Source organism: Anser brachyrhynchus, assembly GCF_964034855.1.
Source record: "Anser brachyrhynchus genome assembly, chromosome: 17".
Classification (NCBI taxonomy): Eukaryota; Metazoa; Chordata; class Aves; order Anseriformes; family Anatidae; genus Anser; species Anser brachyrhynchus.
The window spans coordinates 3,592,887-3,618,487 of record NC_137710.1 but is presented as its reverse complement, the minus strand read 5'-3'; the positions used below and the strand labels follow the sequence as shown (position 1 = coordinate 3,618,487).

The 25,601-nt window shown below is 45.9% G+C and overlaps 1 protein-coding gene and 1 long non-coding RNA gene across 3 annotated transcripts; one reads left to right on the top strand and one right to left on the bottom strand.

The window, feature by feature from the left end:
- Positions 1-949: 949 nt before the first annotated feature.
- Positions 950-25,299, top strand: RILPL1 (Rab interacting lysosomal protein like 1). 2 transcript variants are annotated; one of them, XM_080560187.1, is made up of 8 exons: positions 950-1,528; positions 4,917-5,067; positions 10,223-10,341; positions 11,528-11,746; positions 15,079-15,251; positions 15,700-15,792; positions 19,886-19,973; positions 22,444-25,299. In XM_080560187.1, exons 1-8 carry the CDS (start codon positions 1,223-1,225, stop codon positions 22,447-22,449), a joined length of 1,155 nt encoding a protein of 384 aa, XP_080416313.1. In that variant the 5' UTR covers positions 950-1,222; the 3' UTR covers positions 22,450-25,299. The 2 variants fall into 2 exon arrangements, with proteins under 2 accessions (XP_080416313.1, XP_080416312.1); XM_080560186.1 differs by lacking the exon at positions 19,886-19,973.
- LOC308179673 lies at positions 11,753-22,437 on the bottom strand. Its single transcript, XR_013940476.1, has 4 exons — positions 21,184-22,437; positions 20,820-20,946; positions 19,857-20,066; positions 11,753-14,842 (listed from the first exon to the last, which is right to left on the bottom strand). It is a non-coding gene; the product is annotated as an uncharacterized lncRNA (long non-coding RNA).
- Positions 25,300-25,601: the final 302 nt, after the last annotated feature.

The window sequence follows — 25,601 nt, the reverse complement described above, 5'->3', positions numbered from 1 at the left end:
GAATTAATTCTGTATTCCCAACATGCAGCACGTATTAGTCATTCCAAGCTTTGCTTTTGTAACTTCAGTTTTATTTCCATTGACTAATTCCAATGTTTGACATCACTTGCCGTCTCTGGTCCAAAATTTAACACAGAATTCCTGCGCTGCGTACAGCAAGTGGTGGAATTGGGACCTAAAGCAATTCAGGACACAATTATCTCTAAAGTCTCATCCATAGCACCTCTTTACTAAACACTCTAACAACATTCAAAAGTGCATGGTGGTCCCTGAAGGCAAAAATACTGAAAATCTTAACCAGAAAAAATATATCTTGGTTTAATATAATCCATCACTAAGTTGATTTGTGCCAGCAAACTACTTCTGTACGTGACATCCCCACTGATACCCTGAACACATGTACGGGCATAAAGACTCTCTTCGCTCTTGCAGAACAAGGACCTAAACCCCACAACATTGTGCGCGAGACCATTACTATCACATAAAACTTGGTTTTGTGGTTCCCTTTACGTTTGTGTGGATCCACCCCGTTACCTCAGACCTCATTAACTCTTTTGCGGCAGCAATCCTCTCCCTGCCTTCTGTCCCGGTGCCTACAGGACAGCGTTGAACACGGGGGCTGTGGTCACCCCTGGGTGCTGTAGCAGCATAGACACTGCAGTGAACCCTTACCAGCGCTGCGTACGGCCTCCAGCAGCACCAGGCGGGCTCCCCAACCCCACCGCGCTCCCTCCAGCACCCACACGAGGCTTTCCTCCCGACTCCCCGGGCAGAAGCCACGAGCACGGCGGGCGGCACCCCGCGCCCGGAGCCCGCCACCGGCCGGGCCCCTCTCCCCGCAGCAGGCTCGGGCGGGCACCGAGCCCCGCCAGCCTCCCCCGGCGGCCTCCCCCCGCCGGTCCCGGGCATGCGCGGGGCCTCCCCCGGCCCTCCCGGTGCCTTCCATTGGCCCCGAGCTCGGGGCGAGGCCGGGAGGAGGCGGCGGCGGGGAGCCCTCGCCCTCCCCTGCCCGCCCTCCCCTGCCCTCCCTCCCCGTCCCCTCCCCTCCCTCCCGGCCAAGTCCGAGCACCCCCGAGCCCTCCGAGCCGCGTCCCCCCGGGGCAGGCAGAGCCGGGCCGTGCCGAGCCGAGCCGAGCCGGGCAGGGGGTCCCCGGCCAGCAGAGCGCCCCGTGAGGAGGGGGCTCCCCGCCGCCTATGAGGGCTCCGCGGGGCCGGGCGAGCCATGGACGGCGGCGGCGTTGGCGTGGTGGCGCCGCCCGCCCTGGAGAAGAACGCGGCGGAGCTGACGGTGATGGACGTGTACGACATCGCCTCGGCCGTGGGGCAGGAGTTTGAGCGGGTCATCGACCAGCACGGCTGCGAGGCCATCGCCCGCCTCATGCCCAAGGTGGTGCGGGTGCTGGAGATCCTCGAGGTGCTGGTGAGCCGCAACCACATCAACCCCGAGCTGGAGGAGCTGCGCCTGGAGCTCGACCGGCTCCGCTTGGAGAGGATGGACCGCATCGAGAAGGAGAGGAAGCACCAGAAGGTGCGGGGGGGGTACGGGGGGTAGGGGCCCCGACGGCCTGGGGGAGAGCCGGGACCCCGGGGAGAGCCAGGAGGAGGCCGGGGGGACCAGAGGCTGGAGGCCAGGGGAGCCCCATGGGGATGCTGCCTCACCACCGCCGGGGGTTTGGGTGTGTGGTTGTCGTCGGGGTGTTTTAATTCCCTCCTGGAAGTTCCCTGCCTCCTTCCCGTCCCCCAGCCCTTCCCCAGTCACCGCCTTTCCTTCCCAGAGCGTTTCCCTCCAAGTCCCCGCTCCGGCCTCTCTCCTGACTGCGCCGCTTCCTGCTAGGCCAGGAGAAGTCAGTGCCTGCGATACCCTTGTCTCTCCGGAGCTCCTCCGGTCTTCCTGGCACACTCATTGGGTAGGCAAGGCATAGGAGAGAGCCGGAGGACTGAGGATTTCAGGTCAGTGTTTGAGCCGAAGAGTAGGGAGGAGCGCTTCCCAGGCTCCTGCTCCATCCTCTGACAGCACGAAGTCCCTCGGCTTCACCCGGGGTGCTTGCAGTGTCCCCTGACCCTGTGAAGGCCCGAGGTGGATGGAGATCATTTCCCGTATCCTGTTACCCTCATGCAGCAGGACAGCATGAGCTGTTCCACTTGGTGCAATGGAAGTGCCAGATCTAATTTTCACACCAGGCAGATAACTGGTTGAAATAAATGGTTCTTCTAGCAAGGGGCTGCTAAATCGTCGCTGCTGCCTCGTCCCATCCCTGCTTGCGCAGACAGGTCCACGTTAAAGAGGACGTGGGGAATTTCCGGAAGTGAGACCCCAAGCTCCAAGAGTTAGTTTAAATTCATTTGAGGAAGTTTTACATCTGTTTAAAAGAATCAGCTAGAGGACTGTTGCTTAGCATATGAAAAATACAGGACAATTCTTGCAACGTTTTGCAGAAGGAGTCTTAGGACAGGGTCCTGAAAAGGATGGTAGAAGATCTTTAGTGTATAAAGCCCTGGTAAGCCTCCAGAGTATGAAGGCCACTGGTCCAGAGAATGGATGCAATTACAGCATGTCCCAAACCCATGCCTTTGCCCATCTAACAGATCATGCAAGCAAGCGGGTGGGCTGTTGTGTTGGTCCCGTACTGCGTCTGCAGTCAGATCTCTCTGCTGGGTTGCCAGAGACCGCTGTACTGTCAGCCAGCAGGAATTCTTTACCTCCAGATACTAAAAAAATGCTGCCTGGTGAAATGGACGCTGACCTGGGCCTGGTAGCAGCAGCCAGTATCGTTGGAAAAGCTGACAGTTGGAAAAGCTGCATAGATGCCTCTGAAGTCCACATCTGTGTTAAGAAGTTTTCTAAACATGTCAGCCGCGTACAGCTGTGCTTGCCAGGTGCCACCCAGCCCCTGCCAGCTAACCACCTTTACTCTGCCGGTTTCTCCAGGAGTCACAGAGTGGCTCACGGAGCGTTCAGACAATCCACGTGAAACTTGTGTGAAAACATTGAATGGGGAAAATAAGATACACAATGCATTTTTTTAAGTAAGTTGATTGCCAGCACGCTGCATTGCTGTAGTCCAGTAGCGTCACATCCTGCTGTCTTCCAGTGCGAGCGTTTCAAGGCGAACTCTCACGGGACAGGTACTGGTAAGCAGAAGAGGCCAGAGACTGAGATATATTTGTGAACAAGAAGCATCCAAAAGCCAATCCAGGCAGCTTTTTGTGGTCTTCGGCAAGCAGCAGCTGGTGGGGTTTTAGCACTCAGAGCACTCAGCCTTCAGGTGGGAATCCTTGCCTGGCTGAGCGTGGCTGGAGTGTCCCGAGCTGGCTGGCACCTACTGGCCCGCAGGTCTCCTGCCTGCTCTGTCGGACACCTCTGCTAGCGAGGATTCAGAAGTTCACTTCTGCTCCAGTTCCTTGGGCTCTTCGGTAGCAATAAATAAGAACGTTTGCCAGGTTAAACCTTAGCATCGTTGTGTGTTTACAGGGTAGCTCCCTGTACACTAGGTAAGTTTAGCTAGCCTGGGTTTTTGCGTGTTCTATTTTTTATCAGTATGCTTATAACTGATGAATGTGCTGTTTCATCTTCTAAACTAGGTCAGCACGTTGTTCTCGCTACAGAGTTAAAACGCAGCATCACTGTAAATCATCTAGGTATTACTGGGCAATAAACAGTTTCATTGCAGATTTGTATTTCTCAAGATAAAGAGTTTCAGGTAAAAATAGCTGTGATTCATGGAATTTTCTTAAGTCTGCATAGTTTACAACACTCTATATGTTGTTTATCTGTCCGTGTTTTCTGCAAACCTCACAGCACACTAACAGACGTTATAAAATGACAGCGATGCAATAATAAATGCTGGAATAAAATAGCATTTTATTTGGACCCGGAAATCAATAGGAACGTGATTTCCCAGTGTCAGAGCGTGCATTCAAAGCAGAGAGCTATCCTTTCATCTCTCAGCTGAGCTTATTTTAGCCTAGAGCTGTGCTTGGCGGGGTTGTTGTCTGGGTGTTTTGTTGTTAGGTAGGAGAGGGGCCTGCTGGATGAATGCGAAAGTCAGCAAGTGACTCAGCCCGGCTCCAGTGATTTGCATGCAGCTTTTTCTGTTTGAAGCACATACATGAAAACGGAGTAGAGAATGCCCCCACTGCAGAAGTATGGTTTATGGCAAAGACGTTTGGAGCAAGTGAAGCTCTAATACAACCATTTTTCCTTAAGCCCTTATACTTTTTGTCCTAATTTGACCTTTACTGGGATTGGTGACAGCTGCTGTTGACACACGGTGTCCTGACAAATGGGAGCTGGTGTTTTGACCCTTCTCGCTGCCGCTCACGTAGATGTCCCTCAAGACTTCCATACAGAACGATTTATGTAAGAAGCAGCACAGTTTTGTCTTGTGTTTACCATTCGGACCAGGAGCTCTGGGTCTGCGGCACAGTCTCAGGCACTCACTTGTGCTTTGTAACAGAAATTCAGATTAGAGATGCTGCTCCTTCCAAATGAGCACGCCTAACGCTGCCTCCCCTTGTCTGCGCTGTGATGTTTCTGGGGCATTTATAACAGCTTTTGTGGTTGCTTTCTGTGATGCAGGAGGGAATTCTTGCTCAAGTTTGGCTGTATTGTCTAACACAGCAATCCCCTTAATCTTCTCACAGAAAAATGGGGAGTAAGGAGGCACTCTTTGGGTAACTCACGCGTCAAAAATGTTTGCATCAGGAATTGACTCCTCGTGTGTTTACATTCAGCATATGGAGACTGGTACTCAGATGGTTTCTTGACGCTAGCATCACAAAAGTAGATATCTTCCAAGAAATTCAAAGTAGTCTCCTTTAATTGTTTTCCGTAAGAATTGTAGTAGTATTGTTACTGGTTTGATCTGTAAATAGTCCAGTCCAAGACTCTTAACGTGTTTAAATCTACCCTTTAGGAATTAGAACTGGTGGAGGATGTCTGGCGAGGGGAAGCACAGGACCTTCTTACCCAAATTGCACAGCTGCAGGAGGAGAATAAACAACTGATGACAAACTTGTCTCACAAAGACATTAATTTCACGGAAGAGGAATTTCAGAAGCATGAAGGCAAGTTTGGTGTTTCAAATTCAGTACTTGCTTTTGTTATAAAAAGCAATACGTTATCAAAATATTTTGACTGGATATTCTGGCTTTTTTTTTCCTATAGACTAATGCAGGTTTTTTTCTGAATTGAAAATTTCTGAACACATGATTACGCTGGAGGCATAAGAGGTGGGGGCAGGAGGAAAAGAGAAGCCTGAACAGCTTTCTGTTTGGCCGGGAAGCATCTCTGAAAGTAGTTTAGCATCATTTTTTGGTCTATTGCTTTTTTTTTCTTCTTTTTAGCTAGCATTTTGTAAAAACATTCTTAATCCCTCCTTACGTTCTCTAACACAAAAAATAATCCATTCAGCAATTTCACACTGTTATGCACAAAAATAAGTGTAACTGTCAATCTACCCAGGATAATTGTTTGTAAAGCAACAAATCAAGATTTGTCTGAATTACATCAATCTGTCATACAGAGATATGCTAGAAAAATATGTTGAGAGAGTGATTTTACTTGGTTTACTTCCCTTTAGGATTCTCTCACCTGTTCAGGACACTTCCATCCAATTTAGAGTAGGTGAAGAGATCTATAAACCAGGATGTGGGTGAATCCTGAAGAGCTGAAATAACTGATTAATTCATGAGCACCTTCTTTCTGGAGGCAGAATGAATTTCAAGACAAAAGGTTCTGACTGGCAACTGCAGGTAGATTTTGCTGCAGCGACTGAAACAGCTGCTGTCCCCAGCTCTTACCCACAGCTCAGCAAATAGCTCTTTCCAAAGAGCGGGGGCAGAGGAGCAGATGTCTGTTTGCTCCACAATTCAAAGCAAAAATTATTAAAACTTTTAAAGATTTCCACTTTTCTAAAACAAATGCAGCTCCTTCAATTTAGTAGCGAATTAATCTCTAAGAAGTAGCTTAATGCCAGCCTACAAACTCCATGGAAAGTGTCAGAATGGCAGTGATGTGTCACAGGCCACAAAGACTGACATGTTCTTATAAAGAACCATCTTCCCCTTTGTTTTTTCGTCTTTTTTTCCAGTGGGTATCTAGCTCGCTGCAGCTCATGTGCTTGTATTTAAATATAGCCATACTCTTTACATTCGGCTAGCCAAGCAAATGCCACACATGCTTTTCATGTTATTTTTACTGTGTCTACGCAAGTATAACAAAACAAACAAAACCCATTCCAGAGATGAGATTCTGGGATCACTGATATTCATTAGCTGAAATGATCAGTTTAAGTCAGATCACCCTCACTTACAGGGTAACTTACTCAGCTTGTTAGTGGGACCTGTTATAACAAGCCCAATTTTTTTCATTTTTAGGAATTTTTGTCATTAATGAGTGGAGTCAGGTTTGTCTCAAACTACTCGTTTGGATAACGTCAAAAAGCAGTCATGCTGCTTTTTTCCCCTCTCCATCATTTGATCTGATACAGGCAGACTCTACAGAGGCAGGTTTTCAAGCTAAATGCTTTGCTGGCTAGACTAACTTTGCCCAGACTCCAGCCGTATCTCAGCATGATTTGGTGGTGTGCTCATGTCTTCCTTTAGTGGCTAACTCTCCTGGGATTAGCAGCTTGCTGCCTGCTCACCAGACAGTTAGTTAAAGGAGTTGTTTTTAGTACGGGTAACAGAGGCCAGCGATCTGGGTGTGCTAAGGCTTTGAGATTCAATCTTGCCAATTAATAGTCGTATTATAGTTCACAGAGCCTTGCTTCAGCATAATGAAGGTGTTTGTGAGAAAGGCAAACAACCCTGTATAAATAGGAGGAGCATGTGCTCTCTGAGAGTCTGAGCCGAGCAGTGTTTGTATGAAAGGGTCCATGTGGCAGAATACAAAATACGTAGGAGAGGTTAAAGATGAATTTGCAACCTCCATTAACACTCCTCCTCCCTGAGCTCAAACTGAGCGCTTATTTGCTGGTGCTGGCGGATCAGAATATCCTAGTGAAATGCCACGAGCAAACTTGACCCATGTGTCAAACAGGACAAGCAGGCTGCTGCGTCTCTGCTGCGAGAGGAGCTGCCTTCTCAGGCTGGCGATGGTAATACAGACCAGCAGCGGGATGCCGACAGTCGTGTAAACGTCTCGGGCTCGGCTGCTGAGCAGCCTGCCGTTCCCTTTCCAAAGTGAAGGCAAATTTCTCTTCTGAATGTTTAGGAAGTGCCACAGACCCTGACCACGCTTTGGCTTCTTGCAACAGACGTTGGATAAACTCAACAGTAAACAGGTCCCCGAGCATAAACATAAAGGATGGTCTTTTTTCCTCTCTTTTCTTTTTTTTTTAAATGTAATTTTTTTTCCTTTCTCTTGCTCCTTAGAACACTGTTGTGATCGCAGCAATTCACAGGAAGCTCTGAATTCATAGGATGTGCCTGTAGAAGCCAGCTGGGTGTGCCCTTTAAGATGTTGCAGATATTACAGTTTGAGTCATTTAGAGATAATTACTTTACATTTAGGACACTTAGTGATTTCCTTCTCCTCTTCCCTAGTGCCTGGGAAATGGAAGAAGATGTGACTGTTTCAAAACACTTCCCACCTTTCCTTTCCTCTCCTCCTGAAATAAAGAGGATAATGTAGTGATCCGTGCACACAATTGAGTCTTTGATGCTCACCAAATGTTATAGAGAAAATTGAGTACAGTGGGAGGAAAAGCAGTCAGCACTGAAATGGTACTTTATTCTTTAAATAGCACCTGCTCTCTGGAAATCTCAAAGCTTTGCACAAATACTAATGAATATAGCTGCACTCACTATTCTTAGCTCCTACTGGGGTAAAACTGCTGGTCAGTCTCACTGCAGTTCCTCCGTACCTCAAGGCAAAGTTTTGGAGTTTTGTTTTGTTTTAATACAGCTGATGTTTTAGGCCCCAGCCCTGAGAGTGGCTGGGAAGGGGTGGATCCAAGAGCCTGTAGCAGGGTTTTGCAGATACAGCGGTGGTCAAGAACTGCAAGTAAACAAGAACAAGTTGTGGGAAGGTTCCAGTGCTCTGTTGTGCTGGCTGGTGCAAGGGTCCTTGTCTGGCTCTTTGTTTGGTTGTTGGTTGGTTGTGGTTTGTTTGTTTGTTTGTTTGTTTTGTCTTTCTTCTACACAGCTCCCTTCAGATGTTAACAAGGTTCTCCTGTCTTTTCCTATGTCCCTGCAAGTCAGGAAACTAAGTCAGAGGTTTAGGGATCAGAGAGGTGTCAGAGCTGGGTACAGGCTTCTAGCCCTCCAGCCCTGTGTTGTGATAGGAGCGTGGATCTTTTAGGAGAGCAAGTAGCAGCATGTGTCAGCGTCTACTTGTCCTCCCGAGTGGGTATGAGCCATTATTGCAGTGAAGAATGAAAAGTATCCTGCAAAACACTAGAGCCTGCAACACAAAGAGGACCAGGCTCCCGAAACAGAGCAGGAAAACTTATCACAGAACTTAAAAAGATGAGAACCTAAGATGAGAACATGAACACCACGTCGTCACTCAGCTGATTTCTGGGCTTTGATGGGAACACGTCCTCTGAACTAGCTTCCCAGCCAGCTTTGTTCCCCCATCCTTTTCCCAGCAGAGCAGTTACCCGGTCTTTGCTCTGGGACATTCCAGGTGCTTTTTTAATGAGGGACTGGAGCTGCTCTTCTCCTTGTTTGCAGTGATGCACTTTGTACACCCCCATGGGAACCCCCAGCTGCTGCAGAAGTGCACACCCACCAGAGTTACTGCTCCCTTTGTCTCTCTCAGGTCTGTCTTGCTCCGTTGTATTATCCACCAGTTCAAATGTAGCTGTAAGCTACTGTTCCTAAGCTCTGTAAGCTGGAGTCCCTAAAGGCATGCAACATACGCCGTCTTACGGGAGCAATTTTGGATTTCTCTGATGAAGGAAGAGCATAAGCAGGAGTCAGAGCTGATGTCAGAAGGTAGAGACTTGAGCAGCTGGCTCCACTGGATGTGCGTGCAGTGGGTTTCATGTGGGAACTGCCTTAATACAGAAGGAAGTAGCTTTCCAGCCATCCCAGGGAGCTGAGTGAATTATCACTACTTGCTTTCATGGGTGGAGGAAGCCGAGGACCCAAGTAACTTAAGTGCTTTGCCAGAGGTAACAGACAAGCAGCCACACGCTGCCCTGGTCACTGCCTCTCGTCCTCAAGCTATTGGGATGTTTTGCAAGGGGATTTTACGTGACAGTTCAGGATCGTCAGACTGCACATCTCTGTACAATGACAAGAAAAAGTTAGGGCAATAGGTTTATGTAGATTTATCATCTTAACACGGTAAATCTTCTGGTCTGTGGTAAATCTGTCTGGGCTCTGAAGAGCCCATCGCTGTAGTCCAGGAGTTCTTGATCATCTCTGTAATAGCAGATTATGGAATAATGCTTTCTGTTTTGTGATTCATGGCATTTCTTCATGATTCCCTGGTCAGACTTCAGGTTAAGCTAATCCTTTAGTCATCTTCAAACAGGCTCCATGTTGGAATCCTGGCAATGTTCCAAACATCTTTCCGAAGTGAAAGGCCCCGTGGTACTTTTCTCTGAAGTACAAGTACCTTGAAGATGAATTATCATACAGTAGGATGGGGAACAGGTTGCAAGACATGCAGACAAAATAAGTGACCATAATTCAGGCTGAATGTCTGGATTTGGGGTGGAGGTACCCTCTGGAAGCTCCCCACTCGTCTCTGTCTCACCCACTACAAAGCTGGGTTTCGATACAAAAACAGTCCGGTGCACCTCAGCTGTTCTAGATCTAGATGCAGTCCACAATAGTGAAATGTTGTTCAGATCTTGCTAAGGGTCCAAACAATCTCTATTTTTTACAATTTAAGGTCTTGGCCAGCTGCTTCTACAGCTTGTCACACAAATGAACCAGCTCCAAGGGCCATGATGTGAACACTGATGTAAAACCACGGAGGCAGCAGATACAGCAGTATCACTCCGCTGTTGTAAATGTTTCTGAGGAGTGTTGGTTCCTTTTGCAAGGAGTTTCTGTGCAGAGGCTTTGTGGAGCGGACTTTGTCATCTGTGTTCCCTGCTGCCCTCAAAGTAACCTTCAAAGCACCTCCCAGCAGCTTCTCTTTAATTCCACCAGCAGGCACCTTGCAGAGTCTTTATCCAAATATTTCTCACTGTTATTGTTCTCAGTCTCAGCAGCTCCTGCTTGTCCTTAGTTTGTTTTCTGTGTTCCTTTTTTTAACCAGGAATGTCGGAGAGAGAGCGGCAAGTCATGAAGAAGCTGAAGGAAGTCGTAGATAAACAGAGGGATGAAATCAGGGCAAAGGACCGGGAACTCGGACTTAAAAATGAGGATGTGGAGGCTGTAAGTGGCTCTTGCTCTTCCTATTTCCCTTCCTTCTCACCCATGCTTCTGTAGCCTTCTTTCAAATGTAAGCTAACGTGGAATTTTTAAGCAATGTCAGATTATCAGTCCAGAAACTGACGTGTCCAGCATAACTGTGGAATGCCCCAAATGATTAGGCAGGCGGTGCAGGCACACGCCCTCTGCTGCATTTGGAGGGACCAGGCACACTCGGAACGTGACTGGAAACCAGTGTGACAAGGGAGGAAGGAGGAGGAAGGACAGGTTGTTGTTTTGTTTGTTTCCTTGAAGACCTGACACCTCCCTCCTTTCATGGAAACAGGACAGGTAACTTGCTCTGGCTTCACGAATCTCTGCTTTGGCAGTGCAGCCTCCCTCAGCACCCCCATGCCTCAACCCTCTCACCCACCCCTGCTTTGGGTGAGCAGGTACTGCGTATTTTTTATACACTGTCCACAGAGTTTGGCAGCAGGGACTCCACTCATGCACTCGCACGCTGGGGATGCGATGTGGATTACCTCTGTGCACACAGAAGGGGAAGGAGGGAGGGAGGAAGGGGCCTGAGCCCAGCCTGGGTCACTTAACACTTGCCAGCAATGAACAGAAGGTCCCCAAGGGGATGGGGAGTGCACAAAAGATTTAAGATAAAAGAGTTTATTTAGTCTTAAGTGAGTCACAGACTCCATCGTGACCTTGGCAGTCACTTGATGTCGTGGTTCTTTCTGTGTTATGACCTCCTTACATGTATTTTGCTTCCCAGCCTCACCTACGGGCTCAAAGGAAAGTGCTTACAAATTGAATAGTAAGGATTTCTCTGCCTTGTCTTTCTCTTTTCTGCTCTGGGTTTAAGATGTGATTCAGAATCCTGTAATCCACCCTGTTCTTGAATTTTGCTTTTTTGAAACATTATTTTGGAAGCGATAGATTTGGTTTTAGCTGGAGAATTCCTTGTGCTTTGGGGAAAGTACCGCTTTTTTTACTCTAGAAACCACTTAAAGAAGCTTTGGTGCCTGCAACGGTATTAGATGATAAGATATTAAAAAATGAATGAGGGGGTGAGGAGAATTTTCCAGATCAGATTTAACAGGAACTCAGTACTTGGTCTTTAACATAATATTTGTGACTTGGCCATTATGGCTGATGGCTGAATGGATACTAAACTTCTACTGACCTTCTACATTTGCAGCTTCAGCAGCAACAGAACAGGTTAATGAAAATTAACCACGACCTGCGGCACCGGATCACTGTTGTTGAGGCTCAGGGAAAGGCGCTGATCGAGCAGAAGGTGGAGTTAGAAGCATATCTGCAAACCAAGGAGCAGGAGATGGGCAGCCTACGAGCAGAGCTGGGGAAACTGAGGGAAAAACTGCAGGGTGAGGACAGCCAAAATGGGGAGGAAATAAAGGTAAGAGGCAGTATAAATCACTTTTAAAATCAGCCTTTTACAGATCCTCAGTCTTTGTATCAAGCACCTCTTCTTTGGCTAAATGTGATCAACGTGCATCAGGAGCAGTGGTGGTTGAGCATGCAAATCTGCAAGCCCCAACAGGTCCTGAAGGTGCACAGCACTATGACAGCGGTGGCGTGAGAACCGCAGGAAGAAAGAAATTGTGTCGGAAGGGGTCCCAGAGGCAATGCAGAACTCTGCAGGCAGACAGTGCCTGAGGGCAGAACGCTCATATGCAGTGGAATATGCCTGCTCTGCCTGAAATCTCTGCTCTGTTTCATAATCTTAAAATGCTACCTGTCCTCTTCAGGCCTCTGGACGTAACGTAAAGAATGAAAAACAAAGGGTGAAGGGAGGGCTGGCTGCTGTCACCCTGCTAAAGCTCTCCCCGGCTGTGTGCGCAGGCAAGCCTAGGTTGTGCCGGTGACTTGACTAGGAACAGCGTCTCCAAGAGTCTTTACAAACACTCTTTACAAAAGCCTCTGCTGAGTCTTTACAAACACCAGATTTGTCTCACATCTTGGTCTGCAGTGGGACGAACAGGCCTGAACGTTAGTCCGGCTTCTGGCATTCAGTCATTTCAGGGAGAGGAATCTTGTGATGCTCGTGATGGTCATTCTGGGTCTGTGACTGCTGAGGAGCCCTGCGGTTAGAATGGTTCCTGCCTAAACCATGCATGAGACGCAGCCGTTACCATGTCCAGAACAAAGCTGTGCTGTGCATTTGTAGCTTGGTAGCTGTGGCTCTGCGTCTGGAGAAGAATGGCATTTTCCCCCTTCCTCTGAATATTGTTTTGAGCAACTCAGTTTTAACGTCCTTCTGCAACTCCAGTACAACTTGTTGCATGTTTTGTGGATTATTTTTTTATTTGTATCTTCCGGGTTTCATTTACAGTGGCTTTACAATTAATAGCGTAAAAGCCTTTGGGGTAGAAACAAAACACAGTGCAGTCACAGTTCCATGATATGCTGTATTATGACCAACAAATAACACAGCATTTCACTGCTACCCATGAGTATGTGTCCAGAGACTTGAAAATATAAGCTTTGCAGAGACTTGTGCTTTCTGTTCTTCCTGACCATGCTTCTATCCATTGCCTCACTGATTGTTCACAACTGAATAAGGATTTCCTTAATCCAAGAAGTGACAGGAAAGCTGGGGTCTTGTGCTGCGAAAATGAGTGAGAGCACACTTGGTTCTTGCACTGCTTACGGCATTTTGATCTAATTGTCGGGACAGAGCTGCTCTATTGCTGCAGAATCAACATATAAATATTTGAAGGCATGTTTTAGAGGAAACAACTTTGGCCCTATTCCTGCTTTTGCTTCCCACTAGAATTCGTGCAGTGAAGTGTTACTAGCACAAATGTTCATGAAGAGCAAATGTTGCTTGCATACTCAAATACTTGCTGGAACAGGCAAAATGAAAATCTGCAAATTGGCTTGGTGCTGAGATCAGAGTAGTAAGAATGCAAATCCAAGGGGATGTTTCTCTGCTCTGCTGTATCCCTTAGTCTTCTTCATGGTTCCTATTATTTTCCTTTGTGCATGTGACACTACTTCTGTCTTATTCAAGCAAATGTGCTGTATTTCCCTTTCCTAATGCTGCTCTTAGAGTAAGAAGTAGGATAAGGGATATTACAGGATGAAAGAACTTCAAGGAGCACTACGGTATAGAGCTGTGTGGCTGCTTGTGTTGGTAAGAGCTCCAGTACCAAGCCGCTGAAGAAGCACAGCAGCATTTTACGTGCCTGAGGGACTGCAGCAGGGAGCAAACCATCTAATTCTCTTGTAGGAGGCAGGGCCGTACATCAGGAAGCAGAGGCAAAGGCTGATGGGGTGCCCTGGTACCCCCAGGAATGTAACAGCCACTGTTAACATGTCGCTGCTGAATTGGGCAAGCAGTGTATTAATAATGGAAAGGATGACTTCACTGCTGCTGATTCAGCCAGGACACCCCGCTTTGTAAACGGGGCCACCGAGCCCAGGCCCGAAGCCAGCAGGAGTGAAAGTGTCTTCAGTCTCTGGGGAGAAAGGATGCATTCTTCACCTCTCTTTAACTCATCTGTTCCGTGGCAATGGTGCCTCTTCTAATTAGAGCCGTTCCCCGCTTTCTGTGCCAGGCTGATGGTTAGACAGGAATTGCAGTGGCAAGCGTGCAGCTCGAATAGCTGCGTGCTCTGCCATGGACATCGCTTGTTGGCTTCGGGCAAGTACATTTGCATTGGCTACCGGCCCTCAGTCTTCGCAGATTTGAGCAAAATCTAGCAAAAAAAAGGTTATTTGTGCAAGCCAGATCAGACTCTAGTCTAGGAGGGTGAAGAAGAAAAGTGTTTGGGTAGTTTCATTTGAACTTCTTGTTAGGGTGCATCTGTCTTTATTTAGTACGATCTGTGTAAAGGAATGTGTTTGGATTACTGGGGTGAATCAAACAAATGGACAGATGAACATTGCTCTGCTGTTTTGTCTGCAGGTTTCTTCCACTTCGTAGCTAGATCCTAGTGCTAATACCAATCCTGCATTTTTAAATAAAGGCATTAAGGCAATAAGAACTTAAATCTCCACTCAATATATTTACACCCAAACGAGCTTTCTCTTTGTGAGAGAACTGGAAGGAACTGTTAAGATTTTTGCAATGCTATTTTTTCAGTATTTATATAATAGGCTGACGTTTGATTTACCCTATTTGTTAAAAGTATAAATTCCTTAAACAGACTTGTTTATCAAAAACGAGGCTTTACATTTTCAATAGGCTTTCTAGCAGGCTGGATTCCAGAGGAATTTCTCCACAAGAAAGCTTACACCTGTGTGGTGGCCCACTTTGGACCCAGTTTTTAGGCTGCTAGGAACAATTGGGCTGTGTGTGTTTGTCTTCCCAAAAATACAACTCTGGGAAAGGTTCCTGTGAGCACAGGGCTTTGACTGAAGGTCACTTAGGTCATCCTCATCTGCAAGGTTCCCCTGAGCAGCGAGGGAAGAGAGGTAGAACAGCGCTCAGATCGTCTTTCAGAGAGCTGCCATGGTATCACCAGCCCTGTGTGTGTCATCAGTCGATCTGAGCACAAGAAAGAACAAAGCGATCAGATCTCTGAGCTGTTCCTGCTGACAGTTTTTAACATGAAAAATAAAATAAAAAACTCCTGTGTTTTTTCTCTTAAAACTGCTGTTCCTCTTAAAAGAATATTTAATAGTGCCGAAAAGAAAGAGGTTGGGGATTAGACTGATAAATATTTTAAACTCCTCAGAAATGCATTCGCACAGTGAATTTAAAGCCTGTGTTTCGCTTCCTAGACAGAACCGAACAATGACGACTGCCTCTCGGAGTCGGAAAAGATGGCAATGGACTTAAAAGATCCAAATCGTCCAAGATTCACTTTGCAGGAGCTCCGGGATGTCCTTCATGAGAGGAATGAATTGAAATCTAAAGTGTTTTTACTTCAAGAGGAGCTTTTATATTACAAAAGGTAGGTTAGGTCTTCTCTCCCGTTACATGCTATGCACAGAGGAGCCATAGGGCAGGTCTAGAAACAATAAATGTGCTTTTAAATAGTCTCCAATGAGCTTTTATATCTGGTTTCTCAACACTGGGAAAAACTTAAATCCTTCCCTAACTCCCAGCTCCCAGATTCCCCCTGAATCTTGGAAAGATTAGAAGCATTTTAAAAAATTGAACTTAAAAAATGAGGGTAATCGTAGGTCTAAAATGGATATTATAGAACATATAATAAAACATATTATAGAACATTCCATGCATTCCTCTTCTACTTTTTTTTTTTTTTTGGTCAAAATGGGAAGAAAATACTGAAAGGAGACCCTTTCTCCATGAACAGTCCACCTTCAGATTGAATTTTAGAACTGAAAGTGTTTCCATGGCTTGGAGGACAATATTAATTACCTTTTCTTTCTTTCAAGTGAGGAAACAGAAGAAGAAACCAGAACCCCTCAACCTCCGCCCATAATTCAATCAAAACCCTCGACTCAGCCTGAATCTGGAATCAAACGCCTGTAAGTAGCGTATTTTCTAAGGGTACTGGATATAGTCTGCAAATGCTAATAGCCACATCCCTAATGTATATGGGAGAGATCCTGAATGTCTGCAAGTGTTTTCTTTGGAAAGGAACATTGGATAGGTGTCATGAAACAAGAGTTGGCTTTGGCCAAAACTCCAGCATACTTATAGGTGAGCTTCCAATCTCAGATTTTGCTGTGCCACCTTTTGCTCCCTCCATGCAGACAGCAGTAGAGAATAAAACTATTCCATGTGCTTGGGTTTATAGGCAAGATGGATGTGTGCAAGAAGCCCACTCCAATTCTGTTTCTTTCCTAAGTATGCAATTCAGGCTAGCCAAAAGAGCACGTGTTGCTTTGTTTCATTATAGCTGTATGAGCCAGTGAGCTCCTAATGACAGACACCTGATCTTCCCAGAGGATTTTTTTGTCTCCACCATGCAGTCATACTCCAAAGGGAGGTGTTAATAGTTGTGGTGTTATCCAGAGCACCACTCAGCCTGTCCTGTGTGCCCAGAACTGAAGTCAGCACCAATCTCAGCATGCAAGGCTTGTAGGAGCACTGCTCCTGTTCAAGCACAAGCCCCAGCTCCTTAACGCACAGTCCCTGAGGTGGTGGAATGTCGCAAACCACTGGCCCCCAGGTCATGCTCAGAAGATGTGTAAAGAAGATGTTCACAAGTAAAGCCAACTGCAGACCTCTGGCAGTTGGGTGTGGAGAATAAGGTTTCACCATGACCTTGCTGGGCTTGTTTCCATGTTGATCAAAGTCTTTAGATTCTGACTGTTACAGCACAAAACATTTTGTTTGCTGAACAGCTGCCCTGCTGGAGAGGATGCCAGCTTTCTTGGCTAGAAAGAACCCCACCCTCTCCTGGTGAAGTGTTTAATGGTGCTGTCCAAAAGTGAAGTTGAAACTCCTTCCTTCTAGATTTATTCCAAATTAAGTCTCATAATCTCACAGCACGTCTTTGGATTTTTTTCTGATACCAGAAGCATAGCTTTTTTAACTGCATAAAGGATTTTGGAACAATCATTTGTTTCAACATAAAAAGCTCTTCCATCCTGTCTCCATGTCCATAACCTCCAGATTTTGTTTAATAATAGCAGCAGCCCTGTAAGAGTAAGTTTCATGGGAAGATCTGTGCTGGTCCAAAACACCGTAAAGTCAGGAGGGCACTTTTGATCATTTTCAAGAGTCTCCAGCTTCCCTCTGTGCTGCTTTGTTTGCTGAGAGCCCTTCCTGTCGTATGACTGGAAATCACACTTGAGTTTGGACTCATTCTGTAACTGGTAAAAATACTGTCTCACAAGATCTCTCCCCTGTAATGCTTCTTTTTCTTTTAAATTTATTTTAGTACTTTTTAAAGCTTGCCCTGTTGTGGGGGGGTGGCTGTTTTCAGCGTACCCAGTCTGTGTTGATTGCAGTTCCCATGCTCGATTTATGAAGAAAAGGCAGCACAAAACCGTAACCAGACGTTGTAAGTCAAAGCACACGCTGACTGGGTGTCAGCCTTGGCTCTGCCGTCTGCATGCAGACATCACAGTGCAGGGAGCCATGGCAGGAGGAACATTTGGGTCTTCAACTAGTTGTGGTGCTTGCTGCTTTCTTCCTCTCAGTTAATTTATCGGCGAGTACCCACAGAGCGTCAGGCCATTTGATCAATGCACATTTTCAGGTGCCTATCTAATCTTCCTGTTTCTCAGATTCTGGGTTAAATTTATATAATTGAAAACTCGCACAATAAAAAGTGAAAACGTGTTCTTTTGGCCCCTTTCAGAGAAGGTAAGAGTCCTCTTCTGCTGGACAGTGAAAGGGCGTATTGAGCCTGCTGTTGGGATGGAATTATGTTCTTTAGCTGCCATCTTCCATCCCCGAGTTTCTTTCTGCTCTCTCCTTACTTAGCCTTCACATTAAGTAAGGGAAGATAAAACCTTCTACTTAAATAACGTGAAGGACAGTAATTGTTTTCGGATTTGTCGTGTTTTTGCAGCCTGTCTGGATGGGATTTGCCAAGTGTGGGTTTATTTTCCTTGCCCCCCTCTGCTGTGTGTCTCGTCAACATTGTGCTTGTAGATGGTTACTCCTGCAACCCAAGCAGTCCTCAAAGTGGTTAAGAAGGGGCTGGTGGCAGGGGTGTAGCTGTCGGCTTTAAAAAGTCAGGAAATTTCACTGCTGGGAGAAACAAGGAACCCAAGTGTAGCGTCTGTCCTGTCCTGTTCTAACACCTCCACCTGCACTCCTGGCCTGCTGTGAGCTGTCTCCAGAGCTGCTTTCTCCCTGTCACAGGCCGAACACTCTCAGCACCTCACCTATGACGCCTTGGTAACAGGCTGACACACAAACTCTGCGTACCCTAATGGCGTGAGGAAAACTCGTAAGGCTGATATCTGCGTGCAGAGTGCTTTTATAAATGAAAGTAGTTTATTTTTGCCCTCTGTTTCAGGCTTTTCCTCCTAACTAAACAAAAAGCTGAAGTACAAAAGTAAGATACTGATGCTGTCATCTTAGGAGAAGTTTTTATCCTTGTCTGTGTGGTGTGTCCCTTTTTCTTTGACCATGCAGTATCTCAGGGAATGAGATATATATAGCTTGTGCCATCTAAGATGTGCTCGGATGTTTCTGTGCAGCACCCACATAAAGAAAAGGAAACAGAAGTCACAGTAATCCACATTTTTTCACTGCCAGAGTTTGCAGGTTTGGGGCAAACTGGGTTCTGATCTCATCATACTGCGTTTGTCTCAACCACATCACATGTCAGAATTTCGATGAAATAATATAACCAGGAGGCTTTATCGAGGAGGAAGAGTACAAGGACTGAAAATGCTCCCTCTGTTTTGAGCAGAAAACACCCTTTTGTTTTCTCTTCACGGATACGTGCTTGTTTGTCACTGATGTAATGCCTGAAACAGCCATACGTTTTCTTCCTATTCTTGCAGCCTACAAAAGCTGATGTGTCTGCCTGATCGCTGCAGCTAACTGAGTGTGCCACAATGTGTAAAAGTACAAGTCCTAGCTACTGCTAATGGTAGAACAATGTTTGCTTGTTTTCATTTGGAATCTTAAGAATAGCAGTTAAGGGTGGCTGTGTTGGGGAGAGCTGCGTTTGGTCACAAGTGAAATGTCTCTCGTGATTTCAACTTAATTTTCAATTGACATTAGTCCACAGTTCAAAAAAATATTTGGCACAAGGGAGAACCTCTGAGGAGAACCCTTAGAAAAACAGAGGGTGTTCCAGGTACGGATGAAGGTGTGCTGGCAGGCTTGTGTGGGGCTGGCTGGGCGCTGAGCACCCAGCTGGCATGCTCTCTCAGCCTCTAAGTTGCATGAATTGTCCAATGCCTAGTGAAAGTGCTGAATCCTTACAAAGAAATGATCTTGCTGCTAGCCAGCCAGAAAGTCCTTCTGCTGGAGTAGTTGCAAGGTCTCAAACCAGTACTGAGCTGCCTGCAGTTAGCATCTTTCTGCATGTGAAACAATGCAGGCTCTTCTGGAAGAGGTACCAAGGCCCTTTAACCAAGTAGCTTGCACAGGAGATGATTTTAAGATTTCAGCTGTGGTGTTGGTTTTTACCTCGAAACTATCAACTATTAACAAATGTTAATTTGTAAAGTCTTTTAACTGTAATGCTCGTCCTGTCTAACCCTGTTTTCTGTGCACATAGCCGGTAGTCACAGCACAGTCCTGTTTTGTATTTCTTAACATACACCTTCATCGTTCATTTCATTATGTCCGTGCCCGTTTGTTTCTTGGGAAGAAAAATGCGCACTCTGCTCTGCATTGCTAGAGGTGGTGATACCCTGATGAAATCCAACCCAGACTGCAGGCTGCCTCACAACAGAAAAGTGGTATCTTTTAGAAATTCAAGAGCAATTTAAACTGTTTCAGTGACTGCTTTTTCTAAATGAGAGTTTTTCACTGAGAAGAGCTGTCTTAGGTGATGCAGATCCACCTCTCCCTGTAGTATGTCCTGTGTGATAATTCAAAGTAACCCCGTGTATCATGTTTGCCTCTTTTCTTTTTAATGGAATGCTTTTTCTTTCCCTTGCTCCAGTCTTACCTCTTCTGTGTCTGTACTTTCCTGACCAGGATCTTTACAGCCATAATGCCCATGGTAGCAGCTGGATTGATTCCAGACGATCCCACATTGCAGCCAATAAGAAGACTTGTGTCCCTTGTAGGAATTTTTTTTTTAAATGTTTGGTACCGTGTTTTCCTTTTGCATGACCCTCTGTTAACATGCACTGCTGGTTGCATTCTCATCGGCTGCCTGTGGGATCACAGAAGCACAAAGTGCCAATCAGAATGACCAGTCAGTGCACAACTTGTCATAGTCCTCCGTGCTCATCCTCAACTATTGACATTTGATCACCTTTTGCCTTACTGTTACCATGCTAAACCAATCATTACTCCTTAGAAAACTGTTGGAATATGCATTTTTAACCAGAATCTGTTAATTTTGCTTACTAAGCCAGCCTATTCATAATTCACACGAATGCTTTTTAAAAAAATAAATGTCGTTCTAATGAGCTGTTACAAATCAGTTAGATTTGCAGAATGTAATGGCTGATATCTACAGTAATTTCCAGTTTTAATTATAGGTTGTTGCTTCCATGTTTTCTTTCTCTCTATGCACTGTAGATTTTGTCTCTCATTATGTATTTTGGAATAGAGTATACACTCAATAATCAATTCTGTCACCCTATTCTTGGCTGTCCCTGGAGGAGGTGCTTGCTGATAATTGTTAAACCAAACCCTTTTTGCATTAGAGCTGCTGTTTTAGAGGTCTTTATATCTACAGCAGCAACACAGTATTCCAATTTCCCTTCCTCTCCACAAATACGCTTTTTTGAAACATCCTCCATAAACATTTTCAAGTTGTAAGAACCATTTTCATTGTTTCAGAAGGAATAAAACCCCCTAATCCTTCTGCTTGGTGTAGAGATTTTACGAAAACATTTTTCTCTTACTTATTTCATGATAAAAAGTGAAAAATTACTGAAGGCTGACATTTGAAACTTACTGCATAAATAGAGCAGTCCTCTGTGTGGACTTTGGGGTGCTTGGCCTGACCACGCAGGACTGAAGGTGCCCAGCAGAAAGCCCTAGTGACTGCACACGTCACGTGTCAGCTGGAATTGGACCTGGCCCTGAAAAGATAGAGCATATGTGTGTGAATTTGAGCTCCTGTGATGGAAGTGGTAGAAAAGTACGAGACTAATTAAGTGCAAAAGACTTATTTCACTGTTAAGGCTGCAATTTGAAGCCAGGAAATGCAAAAGTTCAGGTCCTGCTAGCAACATCCGTTACCTTGCGGTGCGCTTGTGTAGCCTTTTATATCACTTTCTAGTCAAGAACAGCTTATAAATAATTATCAGTGTCCTTACCTGCACATATGATGGGATGTCTTTGTGGGAAAGCTGCCTTAAGCCTCACCTGATGCTCAATTCAGCCTCCTATGTGACATCAGAGGCAGGATGCCCTGTTTTGCACGAGACAGCTGGGATGGTTGGGATCGTGGTACTGAGCGGAGGCTGAAGGGTGCGCGGACACAGGAGGAACGCTGACGACAGTGGGGTACAGACATAGGGCCAGGTTTATGCCCTGGCAAATAGTCCATCTGCTGCAAGAGCTGCGCTTATATTTGTGTAATCTCTTACTGTAGAAGCATTTAGCAATTCCTGTCCTGGATCAGCACCGCGTTGTGCGTGGTCCTGTGCAAGCAAAACAGTGCTTCCCCGTGAAGTGCACCAGTGAGGACAAAAGGGCATGCAGCCAAATCGAACCCTCGGCAGCTGGAACCAAAACTTTTGCATTTCTCAGTAGACTTAAACACTGCACTAACACCTCTTGTACTGAACTCATTCTGAATATTGACTTTGCTTAATCAAGTAACTTCACGCCATACAAATGAGAATGACACTAAGGGTTTTTCCGACTATTTTTTAGCTGTGTTGTCAGCTGGCAATATGTCGTTGTATTTAATGGCTGTTGGTTCACGTACGTCATTATCTTAGAGCACCCAAGCTGTGTGACAGGAAATGACGTGCACACTTGTGTGCATTCGTTCAGAGCCTTCATCCTGCAAACTCTTGAGAGCCCACGTGCATTTGTTCAATTATTTTTGCAGGAATCTAGTCTATGTATAATCAAAATCTGTTCACGTGGAAAAAAATTGTGGAGGCTCACTTCTTTTATCTTAAGAATTTCCCTGCTGGCACCCCTAAAAATACTCCTTATTTCTGCTTCATGGTAAATTATACAGATTTAATGCTAAAGATACCACTTTACTTATGCTGAGAAACTAACGTGTTGTATTTTGTTGCTTTTGTATCTCAGGGCTGGGGAAGGGGCGGGTTATACACCTAAAACAATAACTGCACCTCGCAGAGTCAACAGCATTTAGAGCTTATGTGAAGCTTCCGTAGCAAAGCCGCTTGAGATTGCAATGACTTCATCTCTAATAACATTTTGACATGCACTCCCATCAGGCTTCACTGCCTTAGTTTTTGCAGATGCAAATGGATTTTTTTGCTCTGTGTTTTTTTGTGCTGTGTATCGTGTCGGGGGTTTGAAGTGTTTCCAAGACGGTAAACAGTCTTCTTTCTTTTCCCTCCCCTCCCTTCCTCCTCCTTCCTACCCGGAAGGTTTAGTTTCTTCTCTCGTGATAAGAGACGTATGCAGGCATCACAGAAAAACGTCCACTTCCAGGATACTTTTGGCGAATGGTCAAATTCAAATAGAGATGACGCCTACACCGAACAAGGACAAGAAGCCCTGCAGCACCTGTGACTAAAACCCTGAGGTGGTCAGCTTCCTGCAGTAGATCTCGACAGTCTAGTAACAAGAAGCTTCTGTGAACAAATCTGGCAGCTCGTCGTTTTTATTTGCCTCGCACACCTTGGTGGTTGTGTTTCAGCTGTACTCCTCCAAGGGGATCCTGCACTGTTCACTTGGTGACTGTTGAAAACAGAGTCCAAGCTTTGCAGTAACAGTCATCGATGCCCTGGGATGCTGAAGCTTCTAGATGACTTGTTTCGTGCTGAATAACAAGTCCACGTTCTTGTTCACGCATTAACTACAGTAACACGAGCTTCTCTAAACCAAAAAAAAGGACCTGTGCCATTAATAGAAGTTTGTTTGCAGTGTACAATATCTATTGGCAAAGACTCCGTTACCCTGTTTGTTAAATTTTTGGGTTGTTTGCTTTTTCTTAATTTGCTAGGATTTTTTTCAAGAGGAAAACACCGCAGCTGGCCACTCTCCGTGGCAGGTCTTAGCACTGCTCTGTCCTGTTACATTCAGCTGGCACCTGCATTTTGCAGAGTAACCACTTGGAAATTCACCTGATACAAATCGATAAACTGGAGTAGCCTTGAGAGGGATAGTGAGTGTATACATTTCCCTTGCTGCTTATAGTGCCTAAAGCATGAAGAAACCAATGTACGAGGTGAGCGTGCCTTGCATTTTGCCATGAGTTCTGCAGTATTAATGGAAAACAAATCGCTTACTATGAGGGATTCTAACACTTATTTTTTTTTCTTACCAGGGACTTCCCCCCTAAAGTAGCAGACAGTTGCTATAAAGGAGTTAGGTCCCCTTCCCACAGCCAGGTTTAGATTTAAGTCACACTCCACTTTTCTGCCTAGAGAAGACTGCCTAACTCAGAGTAAAAGACATCCTCAAGTAGCTGACACGAGCTATTTTAACTGACTTAGAGATGACCCCAACTCAAAACCTTTTTTCTGACTAGTCTGAACACTATTTTGGGTGGCAGAACGGGCAAATTCTGCATATGCAGATTGCTCTGCTGCTGTTGATTGATGTTTGGGTAACCCGCAATTACAGGGGCCTTAATTTGTCCCCTAAAGCCCCGCACGTGAACACGGCTGAACTGCCGGGAGGTGGGTTTTAGATCTGCTTTGTAATTATGTGTGAGACCCTTGGGACCGCCTGAGGTTGTACTTACAAAAAAAAAACTTAACACTAAAGCTCCGTGCAGCTTAACCGCTGCGTGTGGCACCCTGGCTCTGCACATCACCAGGCTCTGCCCCGGTGGGAGAGCGCAAATGCACCCCCTGGCTGCATTTGCTCCCCTCACGAGGGAGGTGGTGAGGAGGTCACCTGTGAACGTTGCTGCCTGCCAGGAGAGCCTGTGCTGAAGCAGAGCACTGCTGGAGAGGAGTTTCTCGAGCTACAGCAAGGCTGCGCGCAACTTGTGCACGTGTTGCTTAGCGCTGGGGGCTGCTGGTGGCAGTGCAGCAACTGCGTCTGCTCTGTGAAGAGCCCGGCGTTGAGTGCGGGCCAGTTGTTTTTAGTCCAGGATGATCCACAACCGGCTTCCTAAATGTGTATGGGCAGCAAACGGTTCACTTGTTGGGAAGCTGTGCCAGGGAACCATTTTGTTGCCGCGGTAGGCTGAACGCTGCTCTGCTCCCGCCAGTAACGGCTACGTTTGAACACCGACCCTCAGCGGGTCCTAGGTAGAGAAGTGTTTACTGTGCCTGCCAGGCGTCATTGCCGTTCGGGGCAGGAGGGGGAAATGTGGCCTTACACGGAAGGCATTTCCACTTGAAATAATGACACTAGCATCTGATGCTAATATTAGGCAGAGATAATTTTGCCTGGTTACGTTTTGGTAACACATCATGAGTTTTATGCTTCCAGAAAGCTGTATCCATAAAAGAGCAGCACTTCTCCCCTGCCATGAGAGTCAGTTCATGGGGGAAGTCTTACTGTAACGCTTAAGTTGCTGACGTCCTGACTTCACTTCCGCACGAGGGCGGAGGAATAAAAAGCACACTACAGTTGTATCAGGCAGTTAAATAAATTGTGAATGATTCCTGTCTCTCCCTAGCGTAGTTTACAGTCATTTGACACATTCAGAAGAGATGCAGTGATCAGAAACAATGCAAGAATGCAGCAGATTCCCAGCCTGGATAAGCACATCGCTTTCAAATCAGCTAAGAGCGCTGAGCTGGGATAATAGAAACCCCCAGGCTGAACTGTTTTCCCCCCAGCATCTAAGCTCATGTATTAAAAACGCTCCTGGCCTAGTGCACGTACAGCTAGTCCCATACGCTAGAGCCCAGTGCGCTATTGGGTCGAATCTGCAGCCGATTTCGAACAATGGCACTAAGCAGTACAACCTTCCCCGTTCATCTCTGTAGCCCATTACCTCAAAAATCTAATTAGTCACTCCTGACCTGCTAGTATTAACCACCTCGCTCCTCCTTCTCACGTTAGAAGCGCTGAGTTTATACACACCAAGCGTCATCTGAGAAGATGGCACGTAGGGATGAGTATGTAAAGAGTTGAAGATTTGTCGTGTAGTTTCTCAATATTAACTAAAATCTGCTTTTAAAAAAGGGGCCAGGATGTTGTCAGGTATGGGACATAACAATCCTGTCTCCAAAGTGCAGGATCACTGAATTTTTTTTTGGTTTTGTTTTGGTTGGGCAGTAAATAATTTTAACGGTTTAATAAATATTTCTGAAAAACAAGTATTTCTGCAAGACTTGTGTCCTTTTTCTTTGTGGAAGTCTAATACTACCTGTTCTGGGGATGCAGTGTACAGGTCTGTCTTCTCTCCCCTGAAAAAGGCTTATAAATGGAAATACAGCCTCAAACCGGGCAACGTTTAGGATACTGCCATTCAAAAACTGCCAAAAATATGATTTAAAATATATTATCACATATTTAGGAGTTGCTGATGATGGCAAAGAACACCACAGATCCTTTCTGGTTCACTGAGGAGCGCTGTAATCTCCTCAGTGGAAGATGCATGTCTGGATACGCATCCTGT

Excerpts from the sequence above, each read along its gene's own strand:
- RILPL1 (XM_080560186.1), top strand. The coding sequence starts at position 1,223 with ATGGACGGCGGCGGCGTTGGCGTGGTGGCGCCGCCCGCCCTGGAGAAG. Across the intron at positions 1,529-4,916 it reads AGGAGAGGAAGCACCAGAAG|GAATTAGAACTGGTGGAGGA; the intron begins GTGCGGGGGGGG and ends TCTACCCTTTAG. Across the intron at positions 10,342-11,527 it reads AAAATGAGGATGTGGAGGCT|CTTCAGCAGCAACAGAACAG; the intron begins GTAAGTGGCTCT and ends CTACATTTGCAG.